Below are 19,877 nucleotides of genomic sequence, written 5' to 3' on the forward strand. Positions count from 1 at the left end.
CAAAAGGGGACAGCTACACTCATTTAAGGACTCTGTTATATCGTTATTTATTGCTATTTATATATATCCGTAGAAAATGAATCTCAGGGTTGTATGCGGTGACATGTACGTACTCTGATAATAAATTTTATTTAGAATATCAAACTTTACTTTCAATCCTCCAGGTTCGGGAGGGGTCATCTCAGGGCTAACAACCGATTGGTCAACCAAAATTGTTATGGAAACCACAACGAAGAATCCTTCTACACCTGAGTGCGATGGTATTCCTCAGTCTCCACCTGGACTTGCATGACTGACAGCAGTGTAAACCGAGGGAACTACTGACATGACGAAGGAAGCCTGAACACGGCCAGAGATGGAGGACCTTCCCTGCTGCCCCAAACAGCAGTGGTGTAACTGGCAGTAAGCAGGTGGTAAGCTGAGCAAGTACGTAGGAAAAACAGACTTTCCTATGTACTCACTCAGGTCGCTTACTGTACGTTACGTCACTGCTGTTTAGGGCAGGTGACTTACATGCATCTGGAGATACATTTTCTTGCAGGCATCCACAGTACAACAAAGAAACACAATAAAATCAATGAAAAACTACACACTAAGATTGACAAACAACCAACGTGCAAAAGAAGACAAACTGTGCAAATTCAAAAAAACAGTAAATACGTTCTGTACAAAAGTCTCAGCCACATATATAGTTTTTGCATAGTACTGTAAATAATACTGAGAACACGAGTACATGAAAGTGAGTCCACAACTACTTAAATGTGTACTTAAAAGAATCATAGCTTCTACGGCAAAGACCTATTGCAGGAAGTGTGATTAAGATAGGCAGACCACAAAAATGAGTAGGGATTGAGAGTGGAATTTTCAAGATTCAAGATTGTTTAAGTCACAAGTGTAAAGGAGAATGAAATAATTGTTACCCCTGATCTGATACAGCATAAAAAAACCACAGTAAGATAAAGAACACAATAATAAAAAAAATAATAAATCTAAATGCATAAGATAGCTTATATACATAGATTGATTGTATCTCTGTAAAGTGAAGCTGGGCAGTGGAGTGTCCACATCAGGTGACTGACAGGAAATGATAAAGTTGTGGTGGTTGTGGGGGTGGGAGGTTTCAAACAGAACTCACAACAGTAATGCTAACAGTAGAGTCATACTAATTTTGATCACTTCAGCCTTGAATACTAATTACAGTAAGATACTCCAATGCAATGAATACCTGCAGGTCACCCTTGGGCAAGATGCAGCACCTACTTACCACTTCCCACCCCTCCCCCCGATCAGGGTCATGTGAAACCATGGATTGGGAGGCAGATAGTCGTATGAGCAGCTGGTGAATATCACAAGTCCTGGTTATGTGACCACTGACACCAGGCAGATAACCTCTGAAGAGTGTTGATAATGACTGAGGTCACCAGTCCTGTAAAGACACTGCCCAGAAGAAGACAATGGCAAACCACTTTTGTACAAATATTTGCCAAGAACAATCATAGTCATGGAAAGATCATAATCACCTACATCATATGACACAGCACATAACAAACAAACAAAAGAACACTTCCAAAATCAACAAATACATTGAAGGTAATTTAAAAGATGTTATAGTTACCGAAGTAAATATCTGCCTGGGTAGCTAACCAACAGTGGTTATTGGAGTTGATGTTTAATGAATAACTGACCATCTCCCTCATCGTGACAGCAACTGCCTCAACATCCACCGACTGCAAGCTTAGAAATCAAATGCAAAGCAAACATTTGTGAGACAAGCTATTCAGGTAATGGACAGGAAATTAAAACTCTACACAATCCACACAAACAAGTATCAGATTCACTTGAACGACTGCAATGACGACTGTACTTACTTTGGGACGGACGTTGGCCAAATGGACATGTACTCGGCAGTGACGTCATTTACAATGTCATCCTATCACAGGAAAAATCATATCAACGTATGATAACGGGCAATATTAATTCATTATGCTAACCTAAGTGTAATATTTGTTTAAATGTCCTCACTGTCCTCCAGTGTTCAATTGGTGAAATGACAAGTGTGCTGTTGAGAACTGCTTGTTCTTGTCTATAACACCCATACACCATCAATTTACAGAATATGTCGCTAAGGGACTTCAGCAATATATATATTTGTGTGACTGTACTTTACTGCTATCTTATATGTGCTACAAGTTTGTGACTGTTGGTACTGTGTTTTGCACCTTAGCATCCAGAATAATGTTGTTTCATTTGGCTGTATTTGTTATTAATTAAATTTGAACTTGATTTAAAAATATTAAGCAATACAAACCCGAACAATGTTGTGTAACTTCACAAAGAGGGAGATTAATATTGTAAGCACCAATGGATCCTGGAAAAAAAAGATGCAATTCATTTTTTATTCATAAAGTTCAATCTGTTCAATATTTTTGGTCATTTTATATTAGTTAGCATCTTTACAAAGCAGTTATATTCACTCAGTGACCACTTTATTAGGTACAGGAGTGGAACCTGGTGCAGTCCATCCATTTCAAGGTTCAATGTGTTGTGCGTTTAGAGATGCTCTTCTGCACACCACTGTTGTAGTGTGTGGTTATTTGAGCTACTGACACCTTTCTGTCAGATTGAGCCAGTCTGGCCATTCACCTCCGACCTCTCTCATTAACAAGGCATTTTCCCCCACAGAATTGCTGCTCACTGGATGTTTTTTGTTTCTTGCACCATTCTCTGTAAACTCTGGAGACTGCTGTGTGTGAAAATCCCAGGAGATCAGCAGTTTCTGAGATACTCAAACCACCCCATCTGGCACCAACAATCATTTCATCCAGAAGAAGGCAATGTGAAACTACATCTGTAGAAAAATTTGCCAAGAACAATCATGGTCATGGAAAGGTCATGATCACCTATGTCATACGGCACAGCACATGATGATGATGATAATGACAGGGTGAGATTGATCTTACAGTAGGTTAACAGGTCAGCACAATTTCATGGGGCAAAGGGCCTGTACTGTGCTGAAATGCTCTATATTCTATATGCATGCTCCTCTGGGCAGCTGAGACAGGGATAGAATAACTGATTGAAATATCTGCACAGTTATTACAGCTCAGGCATCAGAGTTCAGAATTCATTTCTGATGCGGTTTGTAAGGAGTTTGCACACCCCTCTCTGTGATGGCATAGGTTTTCTCCCACAGTTCGTAGGTTAATTGGTCATTGTAAATTGTCCTGTTATTAGGCTAGAAATAAAGAGGTGGGTCGCTGGGCGGTGCAGCTCGTTGGCCCAGAAGGGCCCGTTCCACACTGAATCAAATCAACAAACAGTTCTGGTCACCTCACTACAGGAAGGATGTGGATGTTATAGAGAGAGAGTGCAGAGGAGATTTACAAGGATGTTACCTGGATTGGGGAGCATGTCTTATGAGAATAGGTTGAGTGAACTCGGCCTTTTCTCCTTGGAGCTACGGAGGATGAGAGATGACCTGATAGAGATATATAAGATGATGAGGGGCATTGATCATGTGGATAGTCAGAGGCTTTTTCCCAGGGCTAACAAGAGGGGCCATAGTTTTAAGATGTTTGGTAGTAGGTACAAGGGAGATGTCAGAGGTAAGCTTTTCACACAGAGAATGGTGGGTGTGTGGACTGCACTGCCAGAGATGGTGATAGATACAATAGGGTCTTTTAAGAGACTCTTAGATAGGTACATGGAGCTTAGAAAAAATAGAGGGCTATGCAGTAGGGTAATTCTAGGCAGTTTCTAGAGTAGGTTACATGGTTGGCAAAACACTGTGGGCCGAAGAGCCTGTAATGTGCTGTAGATTTCTATGTTACCATGACTCTGTGATCATTGCTTCCCTCTTTCAACTAATGGTGTCTCTCCTCAACCCGCCTACAGTTTAAAGGGTAGTTTGTCTCGTTGCAGCGGGAAGGCAACGAGGCAAACAAAGATGCAGCTTTTAAATAACAAAACTGCAGATACTGCAAACATAACACATAAACAGAAAATGCTGTCAACATTCCGCAGGTCAGGGGAAATCAACGTTACGATTCTGATGAAGAGTTAACGCTGTCTGTCTTTCTACAGATTCTGCCAGACCTGCTGCCTCTTTCAAGTTTTATTCTTTATTTTATTGATAATATTTTTAAAAAATTGAGCCAGGTCAGGTTCCTATTAAGTAACTGAGCACTGGTGCCAGGGTGGATAGGACTCGGTGTAACATAGGATAAGACATGTACATGGAATCTAGAACAGTACGGGCTCTTTGGTCCACGATGATGCGCCAACCTTTTTACCTACTCTAACCCTTCCCACCTAATAGCCCACCATTTTTCTATAATCCATGTGTCTATCTAAGTGTTTCTTAAATGTCCCCGATGTATCTGCCTCCATCACCACTGGCCCTGGCAGCGAGTTCTACACACCCATCACTCTCTGTGTAAAAAACCTTCAGTATCTGTCATATCCTCCCTGCACTTCCTGCTAATCACCTTAAAGTTATGCCTCTTGGTATTAGCAACTTCTGCTCTGGGAAACAGTCTCTGGCTGTCCACTCTATCTATGCCTCTTATCAACTTGTACACCTCTTAACAAGTCACCTCTCATCTTCCACCGCTCCGAACAGAAAAGCCCCAGTTCGCTCATCCTGTCCTCTTAAGACATGCTCTCTACTGCAGGCAGCCTTCTGGTAAATTTCCCCTACACCCTCTCGAAAGCTTCCCCATCCTTCCAATAATGAGGTGACCAGACTGAACACAATAAAAAGAGAGGAGGAGGGTTAGGCACGAAGCTAGCAACCCTACCATGTAAAAACCCAGAGCTACAGAAATGCCAACAAAAGCTCTAAAGACCTCACCCCTGGGAGAGGAAGGATCTTTAATAGGCTACAGCTTGAATGACTGGCCAAGGACAGAGGACTCTGGTGGACTGCTGTTGGCAGCCTTGGCCCCAGTATGGGTGATGAGATTACAAAGAAGAATGAGAAGGGTCAGACTGATCTTAGAGTAGATTAATAGAGTGCGCAACATTGTGAGCTGAGGGGCCTGTACTGTGCTGCACTATCCTATGTTATTGAACTCAATCCCCCATTTTATTAATCATTCTACTCTTGTCAGTTTATCTAGTTCCATACCTCTGCAATTCTCCCCCAAAATTCCCTGTCCCACTCTCTCCGCAGTGCCTCTCAAACACTTTGAGCAAGCCTTTTATCACCAATCCAAAACTTTACGCATGTAAAGTTTTGTTTGATAACACTTTTGTGAAGTACCTTGCAACATTTTGTATCATTAAAGATGTCACATAAATACAAATTCTTGAACCCTATTGCAAGACCGACTGTAATTGTGGCACCAGCCTACCTGCCATCAAGGACATATATACAGAAAGGTGCAGAATTGAAACATCAAGGCAAATGTGGAAGTGTGGAGTTCGTTTGGGTGCTTCAAAGCTCTGCATTCTCCAAGGATTCCGGGAGACAGAGGCAGTGTGCGTAAACCTCATGGTGGACAGGCTGCGGGACTGGGTGCAAGCCAACGTTTGACTCCATTTCACCGATTAAGGCTTCCATTATGTGCGGATTCAAGTGACCAAGGAAACAAGCATGAAGGCAAGGGCGGAGAGTGAGCCTTTAGATCACTGAGGATCACTCTGCTACGCTACTGAAGGGGGGAGAGTGAGCCTTTAGATCACTGAGGATCACTCTGCTACGCTACCGAAAGGGGGGAGAGTGAGCCTTTAGATCACTGAGGATCACTCTGCTACGCTACCGAAAGGGGGAGAGTGAGCCTTTAGATCACTGAGGATCACTCTGCTACGCTACCGAAAGGGGGAGAGTGAGCCTTTAGATCACTGAGGATCACTCTGCTACGCTACCGAAAGGGGGAGAGTGAGCCTTTAGATCACTGAGGATCACTCTGCTACGCTACCGAAAGGGGGAGAGTGAGCCTTTAGATCACTGAGGATCACTCTGCTACGCTACCGAAAGGGGGAGAGTGAGCCTTTAGATCACTGAGGATCACTCTGCTACGCTACCGAAAGGGGGAGAGTGAGCCTTTAGATCACTGAGGATCACTCTGCTACGCTACCGAAAGGGGGAGAGTGAGCCTTTAGATCACTGAGGATCACTCTGCTACGCTACTGAAGGGGGGAGAGTGAGCCTTTAGATCACTGAGGATTACTCTGCTACGCTACTGAAAGGGGGAGAGCTACTGCTGTGTCAGAATGCTGCCCAGGTTTTCTGTGTTTTGGATGTGGACTTGGACTAGAGACTTTCTTCAGTCTTATAGTTTTCTTGTATTTTGTGTTTTTGCCTGATTTTTCCTGTTTTTTTGTGTGTGGGGGAGGGGGAGGTTCTTGTGGGGTTGATGTGCCTGTTCTGTTTTTGTTCTTTTCTATGTGGGGAGGAGGGATTTGGGGGTTGATGATCGTGCTGCCTTTCATTTCTTTCTTGGTTTCATGGCTACCTGGAGAAGGATTTCAGAGTTGTGTATTTTGATAATAAGTGCACCTTTGAACCTTGAAAAGGGCCAGTAACATCATGAAAGATGCTCATAGACTGTTTGCCCCACTCCCATCAGGGAGGAGACTACGTAGCATCCACACCAGGAACACCAGACTCAAAACAGTTACTTTCCCCAAGCCGTAGGCCTGATCCACACCTCCACCCACTAACCTATCCCTCCACACCCCCAAACACCACTATCATTTCCTGTCAGTCGCCTTATGTAGAGCTATTCCTGTGCCTAGAGTCACTTTATGGATATACAATCAATCTATGTATATAGGCTATCTTATGATCACTTACTCTGTTTCTTTATTATTATGTTCTGCATCTTTGTGTTGTTTTGTGCTGCATCAGATCTGAAGTAACAATTATTTTGTTCTCCTTTACACTTGTGTACTGGAATTGCCATTAAACAATCTTGAATAATTGTTATTAAATTTACAAACCAACCCTGCTAATGATTCCATTTAACTTAACGCAGAAAAGAAAACAAGGTCAAATAACAGGATGCTTACACTCATTCTCTTAATGAATGTTACCAGCTCGCTCCTAAATCCGGGAAAAACAAAATCTAGGTTAGATGTTATAATTCCGAAAACATGAAATTGTTTCATTTAGAAATAATAAAACTGTAAGCTATTCAGAGAATTTTTACCAGCTATTAGTCTTCCTTACTTGACAAGGGTTTAATCGTGGTTGTTAGCACACAAAATGAATGTTGGCCTAAACATACTTAGAAAATGTTATTGATTTCCAATTGCTAATCTGTGCACAATAAGAAGTGAGCTGGAGGTTTGATAAATGAGAACAGAATAATCAGAGTGGGAGCAGTGTGTGAAAGAACACACACAAAAAGCTTGAGGAACTCAGCAGATCAGGCAGCTTCTAAGAAGAGAAATAAACAGGCAACATTTCAGGCTGAGACCCTACATCAGGATTGGAAGGAAAGGGGGAAGAAGGTGGGGGAGGGGAAGGATTACAAGCTGGAAGGTGATAGGTGAAACTAGGTGAGGGGGAAGATTGATAGGTAGGCGAGGGGGACTGCAGTAAAAAGCTGGGAGGTGATTTGTGGAAGAGGTAAAGGGTTGAAGTAGAAATAATCTGATAGGAGAGGAGAGTGGACCATGGGATAAAGGAAAGGAGGAGGGACACCAGAGGAAGGTGATAGACAAATGAGCAGTGGGGGTTGGTGGGGGGGAAGATTACTGAAAGTGATGTTCCTGCCATCAGGCTGGAGACTACTGAGACAGAATACAAGGTGTTCAAAGATTCAAAGCATATTTACTATCAAAGAATGAGCAAATTATACACAGTGAAATTTATCTACTTATAGGTAGTCACAGAGCAAAAAAATTAGAATAACCTAATTAAAAAAAGACCAAAGACCATGATAAAGATAGAGATAGAGAGAAAGAAAGAAAAAACATCTTTCAGATTGGTGTTGCTGTTTTAACCTGAGTGTGGCCTCATCGAGGCAGTGGAAGAGGCCATGGACTGAGATGTCAGGATAGGAATCGGCAGTGGAAATAAAATGGTTGCCCACCAGGAAATCCTGCCTGTTGTAGGTGGAGCAAAGATGCTCAGAAAATGGGGAGCAGTGAGAGAGGGTCTCACTGAACTCCTGTCAAAGAGCAGATTTAAACTTCTTCAGGGTAGGATTTCACAGTGGAGCAGCAAGTCATTAACACAGGAGATTCTACAGATTCCAGCATCTGCAGAATCTCTTGTGAATCTGATAAACAAATCTTGACAAAATCAAAGAACAAATACTAATCAAGAAAACAGCCAGGACTCGGACAATATTCTGCTTAACTGGGACAGCAGGACAGCTGACTGTTGCTGATTAGCTTTTAACTCGTCTCAGTCACATGCACTTGTGTGGCTGTTAGCACTACACCATGCATTGAGTGAACAGATTTAAATAACATCAGTCGTGTGTGCTTGTGTTCCTAAAGCAGTGACTTCTGTCACTGATAGTTGTCAAAAGCACTGTATGAAGCCAGTCCATTATCTGTACCAGGAGTCTGTGCTGATTTTGTTCATTGACAGTCAATCGAAGAATGGTAGAATACACTGGATGAATTCCTCAGCAGATAACTATTAGGAACTAATACACAGTTTTATTGTATGGTAATTGTATTGGCAGTGTTCTAATTTGTTCTGTATTCCATCTGAATATATAGCTTGTTACTCAGCTAAACAGCAGTTTGTCGTTTTTATACTTTTAAAAATATTTGCATGAAACTTCGGCTAACTGGGCCAAAGTATACTGGTCCCAATTAACTGGAATCCACTGTACATAGAAATGATGTGGAAGTATTAGAATCTCTTGTGAATCTGATGAACAAAATTTAACAAATTTGATATTTGATAACTGACGTGTCATTAACAACATTTACAGTCCACATAAATAGGTTGTGAAAATGCCGTTACCTCTTCATGATCCCCAGCGTGGATTCTCGGTATTTTATTAAACTGCTTCTTCCATCGTTAACCCGTTTGTGCTGACTAGATAAACAGAAGATTTGAACAACTACGTCCCAAAGGTCTTTAGCAGTTCTTCTGCTTTCTTTTGGGCCAGGTAGCTCTTTGCAAGTTGCAGCCAAGAGTTGTCCCAGCTACAGGATACACAAAAGGCACAATGATCACAGAAGTTTATTCAGCATCATACTTAAATGAGAAGGTATAAAATGTTGAAATCAGCTCACTGGATTATTCTTTACGTTCATTATATCCTATCCAAAGGGTAGATCATTTCAAGTGGCCCTCTCAGACCTGTCACACTTCAGATGTGGGTCGAGGAACATTAATGGAAGAGGAATTATTTTGACTTGCATAACAGCATTTCATTTCTAATAGAGGCTGCATGGTCATGTAGTGGTTAGCACAATGCTTTACAGTACCAGGGTTACACTGCTTGTCATTCGCCCCGTGACCGTGTGGGTTTCTTCCAGGTAATCAGGTTTCTTCACACAGTCCAAAAATGTACAGGCTGGCAGGTTAATTGGTCATTGTAAATTGTCCTGTGATTAGACTAGGATTAAACTCGGGGTTTGCTGGGTGGCACGGACCTAAGGGCCATGCTGTAATTCTAAATAAAAATAAATACTTTTGGCTTACAAAATTTTTAGTAGCATAACTATAAAATTTTAGATTCAACACCCACAAAATGTTGGAGGAACTCAAGTTAGGCAACATCTATGGAAATGAATAAACAGTTGCTATTCTGGGCCAAGAGACTTCATTAGAGCTGGAAAAGAAGGGGGGAAGATGCCAGTACAGGAAGGTTGGGTGGGGGGAGAAAGAGGAAGGAAGGAACACAAGCTAGATGGTGATAGGTGAAGACAGGTGGGTGAAGGAGGGGCAATGAAGTCGGGAGTTGATTGATGGAAATGGCAAAGGGCTGGAGAAGAAGGAATATGATAGGGAAAGTCTGGGTGAGCACATGGTTGCAGAGAGCAGAAGAGATCACAGAAGGGGAAGCAGTGAAAGAAGGTTTCACTAAACTCCCGTCAAAGAGAAGATTTAAACATGATCCCAGAATTTTATTCAGCATCATCCTTACTCCTCTGATCTACAAAAACTATAGAAATTCAGATTCAGATTTTATAACCATAAAACCACATAACAATTACAGCACGGAAACAAGCCATCTTGGCCCTTCTAGTCCGTGCTGAATGCTTACTCTCACCTGGTCCCACTGGCCCGCACTCAGCCCATAACCCTTTTATTAAAACATGTGTCATTAAAACATTCAGTGAAATGCACTGTTTCTGTTAACAAGCAACACAACATAAAGATAGGCTGAGGGCACCCTGTGAGTATCCAGTGACCAGAAGTGACTTTAACAACATCACCACTACAGCCAAATAACAATCACAGGGGATTCTGTAGAAACAGGCTACGAACAAGTTCCATTCCTAAGTCTGTCTTTAAGTCGGATTTGTACATAAATCAGAACAGGTACATCCAGTATTATTTAGTGTCAGTTAGTCAAACGTTTGTCTTAGTATATATTTTACCTTTCTATGAATATAAAACACTTAAGAAACGTACGTATTCCAATAATTAAACCACTGTGTTGCTTATTAATAATTCTAGCTTTCATCGGGGCAGGGCCTTTCACATGCTCCATTATTCTCACTTTATCCTTTAAAATTGTTCCGATCATTGACCGACTGTAGCCTAACGCTTTTCCAATGACCAATCATTTCACCTCTTTCCGATCGTTATTATTTCCACTTTATTTTCAATCGTGATCTTTTTCCGTCAATGGAACAGAAACACTGTGGATTCAGCAGCAGCCGCAGGCGGTGGGTCTGGAGCTCCCCCGGGTCCTAAATTCCACCTGCACTGAGACAGGTTAAATCGGACAAGTGGGGGCGGTCCTGACTGGAAAAGGGGGTCAGGGTGAATCTTGCTAAGAAAAATTTAAGCCAAATACAAAGTTACACACTCAACACAGTATTAACGGCAACATGATCCGACTTAAAATGGTGGATGGCGTTCTCCTTCCTCGAGCCAACAAATTTTTAATGAAGTTAAAAATCTTCATTAACGAACTAATAAAGAGTTGCTGCCTGAAACATTGACTGTTTATTTCTCTCATTAAATGCTGCCTGACCTGCTGAGTTCCTCCAGCATTTTGTGTGTGTTGATCTGGATTTCCAGCATCTCAGATTTTCTTGTCTTGTAATTAGGCTAGGATTAAGTTGGGGATTGCTGGGTGGTGTGTCTTGAAGGGCTTCCACACTGTTATCGCAACAAATAAATACCATTTAATTGTTTTAAAATGGTTCACCAAGAGTTATCTTCTTGTCACTACAGACAGAAAAGCATTTCAATTAACTAATTCTTTGTCAATGATTGAAATTCCATTATGCTTTAATCTGCAAATGAAAGAAAACCTGCAGATGCTGGAAATCCGAGCAACACACACAAAATGCTGGAGGAACTCAGACTACATCCACACTAGACCGGATAATTTTGAAAACGCCGGTTTCACGTAAAAACGATAGGCGTCCACACTATGCGTTTTTAAAAATATCTCTGTCCACATTGAAACGGAGATTTCAGTGAATCTCCTCCTACTGAGCATGCGCAGGACACATCTACCGAAAACAAGCGGTATGTTTGGTGTCGAATCTCGCTGTGAAAGACGGTGCAAGTTTGTACAGGAAAAACTTAAATGACGGGCAGCTGTTGGCTCTCGCGCAGGAGGACTTAAAAGTAAAAAAAAACAAATACTAAAGCGTATGGAGGCAACCAACAGGGGGTTCACGGACTGTATGACCTGGCTGACGACAAACATTGAAAAACTAACTCTGTTGCATTAATAAAGCACCTTGTTAAATGTATAAAACATATCTGCATCAGTATATCTTGCATTTCCATACAATGTTACATTAGGCTGTTACACATCTATTGTCAGAGAAGTACTTGCATAAATAGGTAAACCACCTTCATACGAACAAGGACAGAAAACAGGACAAAGTGAGTATACTTATTTATTCAGTAAGTTATGGGTCAAAGTATTTGGTGAGTACATTTCTAACTCTTCTGGCTTCAGTCTCATTGCCACCTGTTTTGAAATTGTTAGGTTGCGTTCAAGAAAACAATGAAATAGCGCGCTGCCGTCTGACAGCGTTTTCAGATTTCTCCGGTTACCCCGTCCACACTGATCTGCCTGAGCAGCTTTTTCAAAAATACACACCCTGGAAAGCGTTTCTGAAAAGCTCCGGTTTTGGGGGACAAAAACGCCGTTTTAGTGTGGACAGAGGGTAAAAACGAAGAGAAAAAGCTTCGGTTAAGGATTTAGCTGGTGTAGTGTGGACTTAGCCTCAGGAGGTCAGGCAGCATTTATGGAAAAAAGTAGTCAACGTTTCTGCAAATGCCTGAATTTGCTTAATCTGCTATTAACACCACATTGAATGAGTTAACATCAGATTAACAATCATTTGTGTCTCTTTTACTCCTTTTTTCCACAAAAACACACAATATGTTTTTGTTCACCAAGCTCAAGACAATGAATAGAAGTCCAGTTACCTTCACAAATGGATTGTTCTGGGTAAGGGGTGCAGGAATTTGAAGTGTGAGATATTCGTGCTCCTTCCAGTTCAACATGAAGGCTACACACTCTTCTGTTATAATTTGTCGCAATGGGATGTCTGAAACATTTGAAAGAATTAATACATTGAAATTGGCATAAATGGACAGGTAAACCATTATTAATCACAACTACAGTATTTTACTCATAAAATCCAGAATTAACAATGCATTTCTCAATGAATCCTGGTGATGAAAGAAAGGACGTCAGTCTTGGAAGTTACAAAAGGTTTAACAGTTAATCTGATGACCTAGTGATTACTGGATCAAAAGATTACCCAATGCAAAAAGAGTCTCATTCCATCTTGCTGTATAATCAGAATGAGGTTTCATATCTCTGGCATATGCTGTGAAATTTGTTGTTTTACGGCAGAAGTACATTGCAATACATACAGTTCTGTGCAAAAGTCATAAGCACTGTTTGACAACGTGGAGCGGAGAGCCAGATTGTAAATCTGACAGGAGCAAAGGATGTTGGGATTGGCAAGGATGGAGTACTGCAGGAGGGGTGTGGGACAGGGGGCAGAGATGGAGTGCCAGGAGGAGTGTGGGACAGGGGGCAGAGATGGAATGCCAGGAGGGGTGTGGGACAGGGGGCAGAGGTGGAGTGCCAGGAGGGGTGTGGGACAGGGGGCAGAGATGGAGTGCCAGGAGGGGTGTGGGACAGGGGGCAGAGATGGAATGCCAGGAGGGGTGTGGGACAGGGGGCAGAGATGGAGTGCCAGGAGGGGTGTGGGACAGGGGGCAGAGATGGAATGCCAGGAGGGGTGTGGGACAGGGGGCAGAGGTGGAGTGCCAGGAGGGGTGTGGGACAGGGGGCAGAGATGGAATGCCAGGAGGCAGAGGTGGAGTGCCAGGAGGGGTGTGGGACAGGAGGCAGAGATGGTGTGCCAGGAGGCAGAGATGGTGTGCCAGGAGGGGTGTGGGACAGGGGGCAGAGATGGAGTGCCAGGAGGGGTGTGGGACAGGTGGCAGAGATGGAGTGCCAGGAGGCAGAGGTGGAGTGCCAGGAGGGGTGTGGGACAGGGGGCAGAGATGGAGTGCCAGGAGGGGTGTGGGACAGTGGGCAGAGGTGGTGCCAGGAGGGGTGTGGGACAGGGGGCAGACATGGAGTGCCAGGAGGGGTGTGGGACAGGGGGCAGAGATGGAGTGCCAGGAGGCAGAGGTGGAGTGCCAGGAGGGGTGTGGGACAGGGGGCAGAGATGGAGTGCCAGGAGGGGTGTGGGACAGTGGGCAGAGGTGGTGCCAGGAGGGGTGTGGGACAGGGGGCAGACATGGAGTGCCAGGAGGGGTGTGGGACAGGGGGCAGAGATGGAGTGCCAGGAGTCCAAGATGGAGTGCCAGGAGGCAGAGGTGGAGTGCCAGGAGGGGTGTGGGACAGGGGGCAGAGATGGAGTGCCGGGAGGCAGAGGTGGAGTGCCAGGAGGGGTGTGGGACAGGGGGCAGACATGGAGTGCCAGGAGGCAGAGGTGGAGTGCCAGGAGGGGTGTGGGACAGGGGGCAGAGATGGAGTGCCAGGAGGGGTGTGGGACAGGGGGCAGAGATGGAGTGCCAGGGGTGTGCGCAGACCTGATTAAGGGTTCGACCCAAAACACCAACTGCTTACACTTTTTTTTATAATAAATTTTTAAATTAGTTTTTCAAAACATTTTACAAATTAAAAACCCCAAATCCCAATGAGGAACATTAATACAGTGCAAAATTAAGCATACAATAACAATATGCTACAAAGGAAGAGAATTTAACAAAAAAGCACCTAAATTAAAGACAAGTAAGCTTAGTATCCTCCCCAAGCCCCACAACACAAGAAAAAACAACAACAACTCCAGACCGACCACAACACAATATAGAGAGTATAAGTCAGGACAGTCAAACTCCCAGACTGTGAATACACTTAGCAACAGAGGATAATAATGCCTGCTACCAGAAAAAAAAGGGAGCTGAAAGCAAGGGACCGAAAAGAAAAAAAAACCCTAGTCAAGAGGAAGGTTATGAAAGTACTCGATAAAAGGTCCCCAGACCTTATGGAACTTTAGATCCGAATTAAGAACTGAATAGTGAATTTTTTCGAGGTCCAAGCAGGCCATAATGTCATTAAGCCATTGCGCATGAGTGGGCGGGGCAACATCTCTCCATCTAAGGAGGATCAAGCGTCTAGCCAGGAGAGAGGCAAAGGATAATATTCGGCATTTGGTTGGACACAGACATAAATCTGTCTCGCCCCAAAAACTGAACAGAGCAATTAAGGGGTTTGGTTCTAGGTGCTGATTCAGAATACACGATAACGTAGTGAAGACATCTTTCCAGAATTTCTCCAAGCTAGGACAGAACCAGTACATATGGATGAGAGAGGCCACGCCCCTCTTGCATTTATCACAGAGCGGACTAATGCTATGGTAGAATCGAGATAGTTTAGATTTAGACATATGGGCTCTATGAACAATCTTAAACTGTAAAAGGCAATGGCGAGCACAAAGAGAGGTTGAGTTAACCAATTTGAGAACTGAGTCCCAGCTCTCCTCGGATAAGGAGATATTTAAATCCTGCTCCCAGGCCATTTTAACTTTATCCACAGGGGCCCGTCGTAAGGCTGCTAGTTTATCTCGGGTAATTGATATTAAACCTTTACCTAGTGGATTAATGGAAAGAAATAGGTCCATAGCATTTTTCACAGGCACTTCAGGAAAGTTAGGAATTAAAGGAGCAATAAAGTGTTGGGTTTGGAGATATCTGAAAAAATGAGCGTTAGGCAGATTGAACTTAACAGAGAGCTGCTGAAAAGAAGCGAAGCGATTATCAATGAAAAGATCTTCAAAATGTCTAATGCCCTTCCTATACCAAACATGGAATGCTGAATCGTACGTAGTAGGTAAAAAAAGGTGATTATGTGCGACAGGGCTGGAAACGGAAAACCCCTGGAAACCATAGCATTTCCTGAACTGAGCCCATATACGCAAAGTGTGTCTAACGAGGATTAGCTATTGATCTGGGCAGACTACTAGGGAGTGCAGAGCCAAGTGCAGAGATAGATAATTCTTTAGTGGAGCTCAACTCCATTGCCACCCAGTTAGGGCACTCGGGTTGGCCGTGGAAGAAAGACCAAAAGGTAGCACAACGTATATTAGCTGCCCAATAATATAAATGAAAGTTAGGTAAAGCCATGCCACCCTCTTTTTTAGATTTTTGGAGATGGATTTTATTAATTCTAGAGTGCTTATTCTGCCACAGATATGACAAAATAATAGAGTCTAAGGAATCAAAAAAAGATTTAGGAATAAAAATTGGGATAGATTGAAATAAGTATAAAAATTTGGGGAGAACATACATTTTAACAACATTAATACGACCTACCGCTTACACTTTTCCATAGATGCTGTCTAGCTTGCTGAGTTCCTCCAGTATTTTTGTTATTATAGTATGTCTTTCTGGTGCTTCCCATTCCTTCTCTTCTCCCTTTTCTCAACCACGATTCCTCCCTTCCTGCCCCCTTCCCGCTGAATCCACAAAAGAGACCCATATCTGATTCAGGTTATGAGTAATTAATGCAGGAAAGCGGGTAATTGCAATGGGTTTGAAAGCTTTTTTCTCGCTACCTTATGTCATGATTTATTTTTGCAGCAGTACAGTACAACTGCAGGATCTTCACCTGTCTCATGTCCAGCAAGGATCGGTAGATCGCTCGTTTCCAAACCACAAATCTCGCTGTCTCCAATTGTGACAATTCTGGATGTCCCCAGATTATGGATCTTGCTGACTCCATCCCCAGCCCCGACTGCCCTGGGCCTTAATGCGACACCACTATCGCCAACACCGGTTCCAACCCCCAGTGCCTCCAGAAGCCGGATTCCACTGCCGTCAATGCCAGTTCCCACAACTCTAGACAACTTCAGACTGCTAGCTGCGCGGCATCTGGCTCTGACTCCAGCCTGGACCTTGACCACCAGGACCTCCAGACCAAGACCATGCGCTGCTGCGGCATCCCAGTCTCTCTTTCCACCACTACCACTCTACAATCCAGTGTCTCAGGCCCCACCATCAGCTCTTGGATCTTTGGTGCCTCCATCTTCCTCCCAATCAACCTTCCTGAAAACCCCACCATCACCTTTCCTCTACTCTCTTCCATCCTCTGATCTCAGCTCTAATCCTTTTCAATTTTTTTTTGCATCTAGCCTTTAATGTTAATCTATTTCGGGTCAGAAAGAAAGCTTTTGGTACACTGACCTTCATAAATCAATGTATTGCGTATAGGACACGTACAAACAAGCTGGATGAACTCAGCAGGTCAGGCAGCATCCATTGAAATACGCAGTCAACGGATGCTGCCCGACCTGCTGAGTTCATCCAGCTTATTTGTACATGTTGATTTGACCACAGCATCTGCAGTGTACTTTGTGTTTACTATTGAGTATAGGAGTTGGGATGTATGTTGAAATTGTACAAGGCCTAGTTTGGAGCACTGTGACCAGTTTTGGTCACCTATCTACAGAAATATCTTGATGTTCCTCCTTCTCCTTTCTCACAACGATATTCTCACATACAAAACATTGCTGCTGAAGATGAAGTTGTGACCTGGTCAAAGATCTCCATGAACTTCATTATGGAGTGGACCAGAGGTCCACAAGGAAAAAAAGTAATTCTATCATAAACACAAGAAATTCTGCAGAAGCTGGAAATCCAGAGCAACACACACAAAATGCTAGAGGAACTCAGCAAGTCAGGCAGCATCTGTGGAAATGAATAAACAGTCAACATTTTGGGCTAAGATGCTTTTTCATGTCTCATTCTATCACATAGCATTCCCCTTAATCGGGAGAAATACAATGGTGATCTGTTTTTCTTATACAAAGTCAAGATTATCAAGTCTACATGAAGAACTAGTGGTGTGGAACATTGTGCTACACTTTATATTTTGAAAGCCTGTGAAACAAAAACTTGGTTACCTGGTAGTCTCATCTCAAGGTAACCTCGAACACGGCTCACAAGGTCGGCTGGTGGGCGTTCTCCTGCACTTTCTGTCTCTGCTTTGTGGGCAGAGATTTCCAAGAGTAACATCTCATTGAGCATAACCTGCCGGAGTTTTGGGGAAAATTCCGTAACCAGTTCGAGGCAGGTAGAATAGAGCTGCCTCGCATGGGCAAAATCCTGAATCAGAACGAGGCAATTGAAAATTTTTACTCAAAAAGAAACATGTCACTACAGATGGACTATACAAAAAACTAGTGTAAAACAAAAACCTGATAGCACATTGCAGCTCTTGTTCAAGGAATTACAGTGTGTCAGAAAATCCTTACATCAGGCACAATATAACAAAATACAGAGGATCAGAAAAAGCCACAGAAAGTTGTAAATTCAGCCAGCTCCATTATGGGCACTAGTCTCCCTAAATAACTGCCCATCTTCAAAAGGCGATGCCTCAAAAAGGTGGCATCCTTTATTAAGGACCCCCATCTCCCAGAACATGCCCACTTCTCAGTACTCAGGAGGAGCTACAGGAGTCTGAAGACACACACTCAACGTTCCAGGAACAGCTTCTCCTCTGTCATCTGAATGGACAATTTACCCATATACACTATCACATTACTTTTTTTGCTTTCTTTTAACACTATTTATTTTTAAAAACATGATTCTTATTGTAATTGATGGTTCTTTATTATTATGCATGGCAATGCAACAGTGGTTGGCAAGTGGTTGGCAAGGGCCTTTATCTGCTCTATAGCTCTGTGCCTCTAAACGATACAGATTCCCTTCAAAACAACTAGGGGCATTACTGTTTGACAATAATAAATATAAAATAATATAAAGGGTTTTTTGTCAGTGCTTTAATAGATTTATTTTGTCTAGAACAATGATCGTTTCCAGGACATCTTCAAGGACTCTTCACTCCTTTCCTGTCCATATATCTATCCAATTTTACCTTAAATGACACAACTGAACTGGCCTCTACTACTTCTACAGGAAGCTCATTCCACACAGCTATCACTCTCTGAGTAAAGAAATACCCCTCGTGTTTCCCTTAAACTTTTGCGCCCTAACTCTCAAATCATGTCCTCTCGTTTGAATCTCCCCTACTCTCAATGGAAACAGCCTATTCACGTCAACTCTATCTATCCCTCTCAACATTTTAAATACCTCGATCAAATCCCCCCTCAACCTTCTACGCTCCAATGAATAGAGACCTAACTTGTTCAACCTTTCTCTGTAACTTAAGTGCTGAAACCCAGGTAACATCCTAGTAAATCGTCTCTGCACTCTCTCTAATTTATTGATATCTTTCCTATAATTCGGTGACCAGAACTGTACACAATGACCAGAACTGTACACAATTGACCAGAACTGTACACATTATTCATAGTGATAGAACACTACAGCACATAAACAGGTCTTTGGGCCCACCTTGTCCATGCCAACATGCTATTCTGGCTAGACCCATGACCGGTACCTGGACCATACCCTTCTGTACCTCTTCAACTTCTCTTAAATGGTGAATTCAAATCCATATCTACCACTTCTAGTTCTAGTCTCACAAAGTGTTGGAGGAACTCAGCAGGTCAAGTAGGATCTATGGAAAATTTAAGTGAAGCTTAGGAGGGTTAATGGCACCTAACGGTGACTCCTTTGCTTGCACCTATGGAAACAGCTCTATTTCCATCTTTAATATCTCTATTTTTCCCCTTTCAGGGTTCTTTGGAAAACCCTGACCTGGAGTTACATGCTGACTACGGTTTCTTGTGGGAATGGGACCCACTCATGGGGTTTCATAACCGACCGTTGTTGTTCGACATGCCAAAGGCTCAGCCAGAGTCCAGCTCGGATTTGGAAGCCTGCTATCAAGGGGCTCTGGAGACAGGCAGATCGAGGGTCAGTGTCATGACAGGAGACCCGTGTGTCATCGGGGGAGTCGGGATATCTGTGACTATGTGCCTGAAGACCCGGGATCTTTGTGATCTTCAGGCACAGAGCTCGAAAAAAGTGACATAACAGACTTTTAATATCGTAAGCCATTGAGTTGTTTGTTATGTCTCCCCTGCTTGCTGGGAAAATGGAGACTTCTTCCTCCCTTATTAGGGAGAGAGAGAACCTATGGTACGTCGAATACTGGATGAAGTGCGTAGTTTTTGGGGTAACTGCAAGTCTGTGTCTTTGCTGTTGCTTTGCTCATGTTTGAGTGCTCGGGGGCGGTGCTGATGCTTTTTTTTGCTGGTGGGGGGTGAGGGATTGTTGCTTGCTGCCGCTTACGTGCGGGAGGGGGAAGGTGGGGGGACTTCAGGGTTCT

At 43.1% G+C, this 19,877-nt stretch overlaps 1 protein-coding gene across 1 annotated transcript in view; it reads right to left on the bottom strand.

Annotated features, from left to right (window-relative positions):
• Positions 1-19,877, bottom strand: part of ints8 (integrator complex subunit 8) — a 108,145-nt gene that overhangs the window by 28,306 nt on the left and 59,962 nt on the right. The window contains exons 16-22 of the mRNA XM_073024602.1: positions 17,545-17,746; positions 12,545-12,666; positions 8,933-9,117; positions 7,015-7,048; positions 2,309-2,368; positions 1,869-1,930; positions 1,616-1,734 (exon numbers count right to left, since the gene is read on the bottom strand). Of these exons, the coding sequence (XP_072880703.1) occupies positions 1,616-1,734; positions 1,869-1,930; positions 2,309-2,368; positions 7,015-7,048; positions 8,933-9,117; positions 12,545-12,666; positions 17,545-17,746 (784 nt within the window). The remainder of the gene's footprint in view (positions 1-1,615; positions 1,735-1,868; positions 1,931-2,308; positions 2,369-7,014; positions 7,049-8,932; positions 9,118-12,544; positions 12,667-17,544; positions 17,747-19,877) is intronic.

The sequence above is a fragment of the Hemitrygon akajei genome, chromosome 1, assembly GCF_048418815.1.
Source record: "Hemitrygon akajei chromosome 1, sHemAka1.3, whole genome shotgun sequence".
NCBI classification, from domain to species: Eukaryota; Metazoa; Chordata; class Chondrichthyes; order Myliobatiformes; family Dasyatidae; genus Hemitrygon; species Hemitrygon akajei.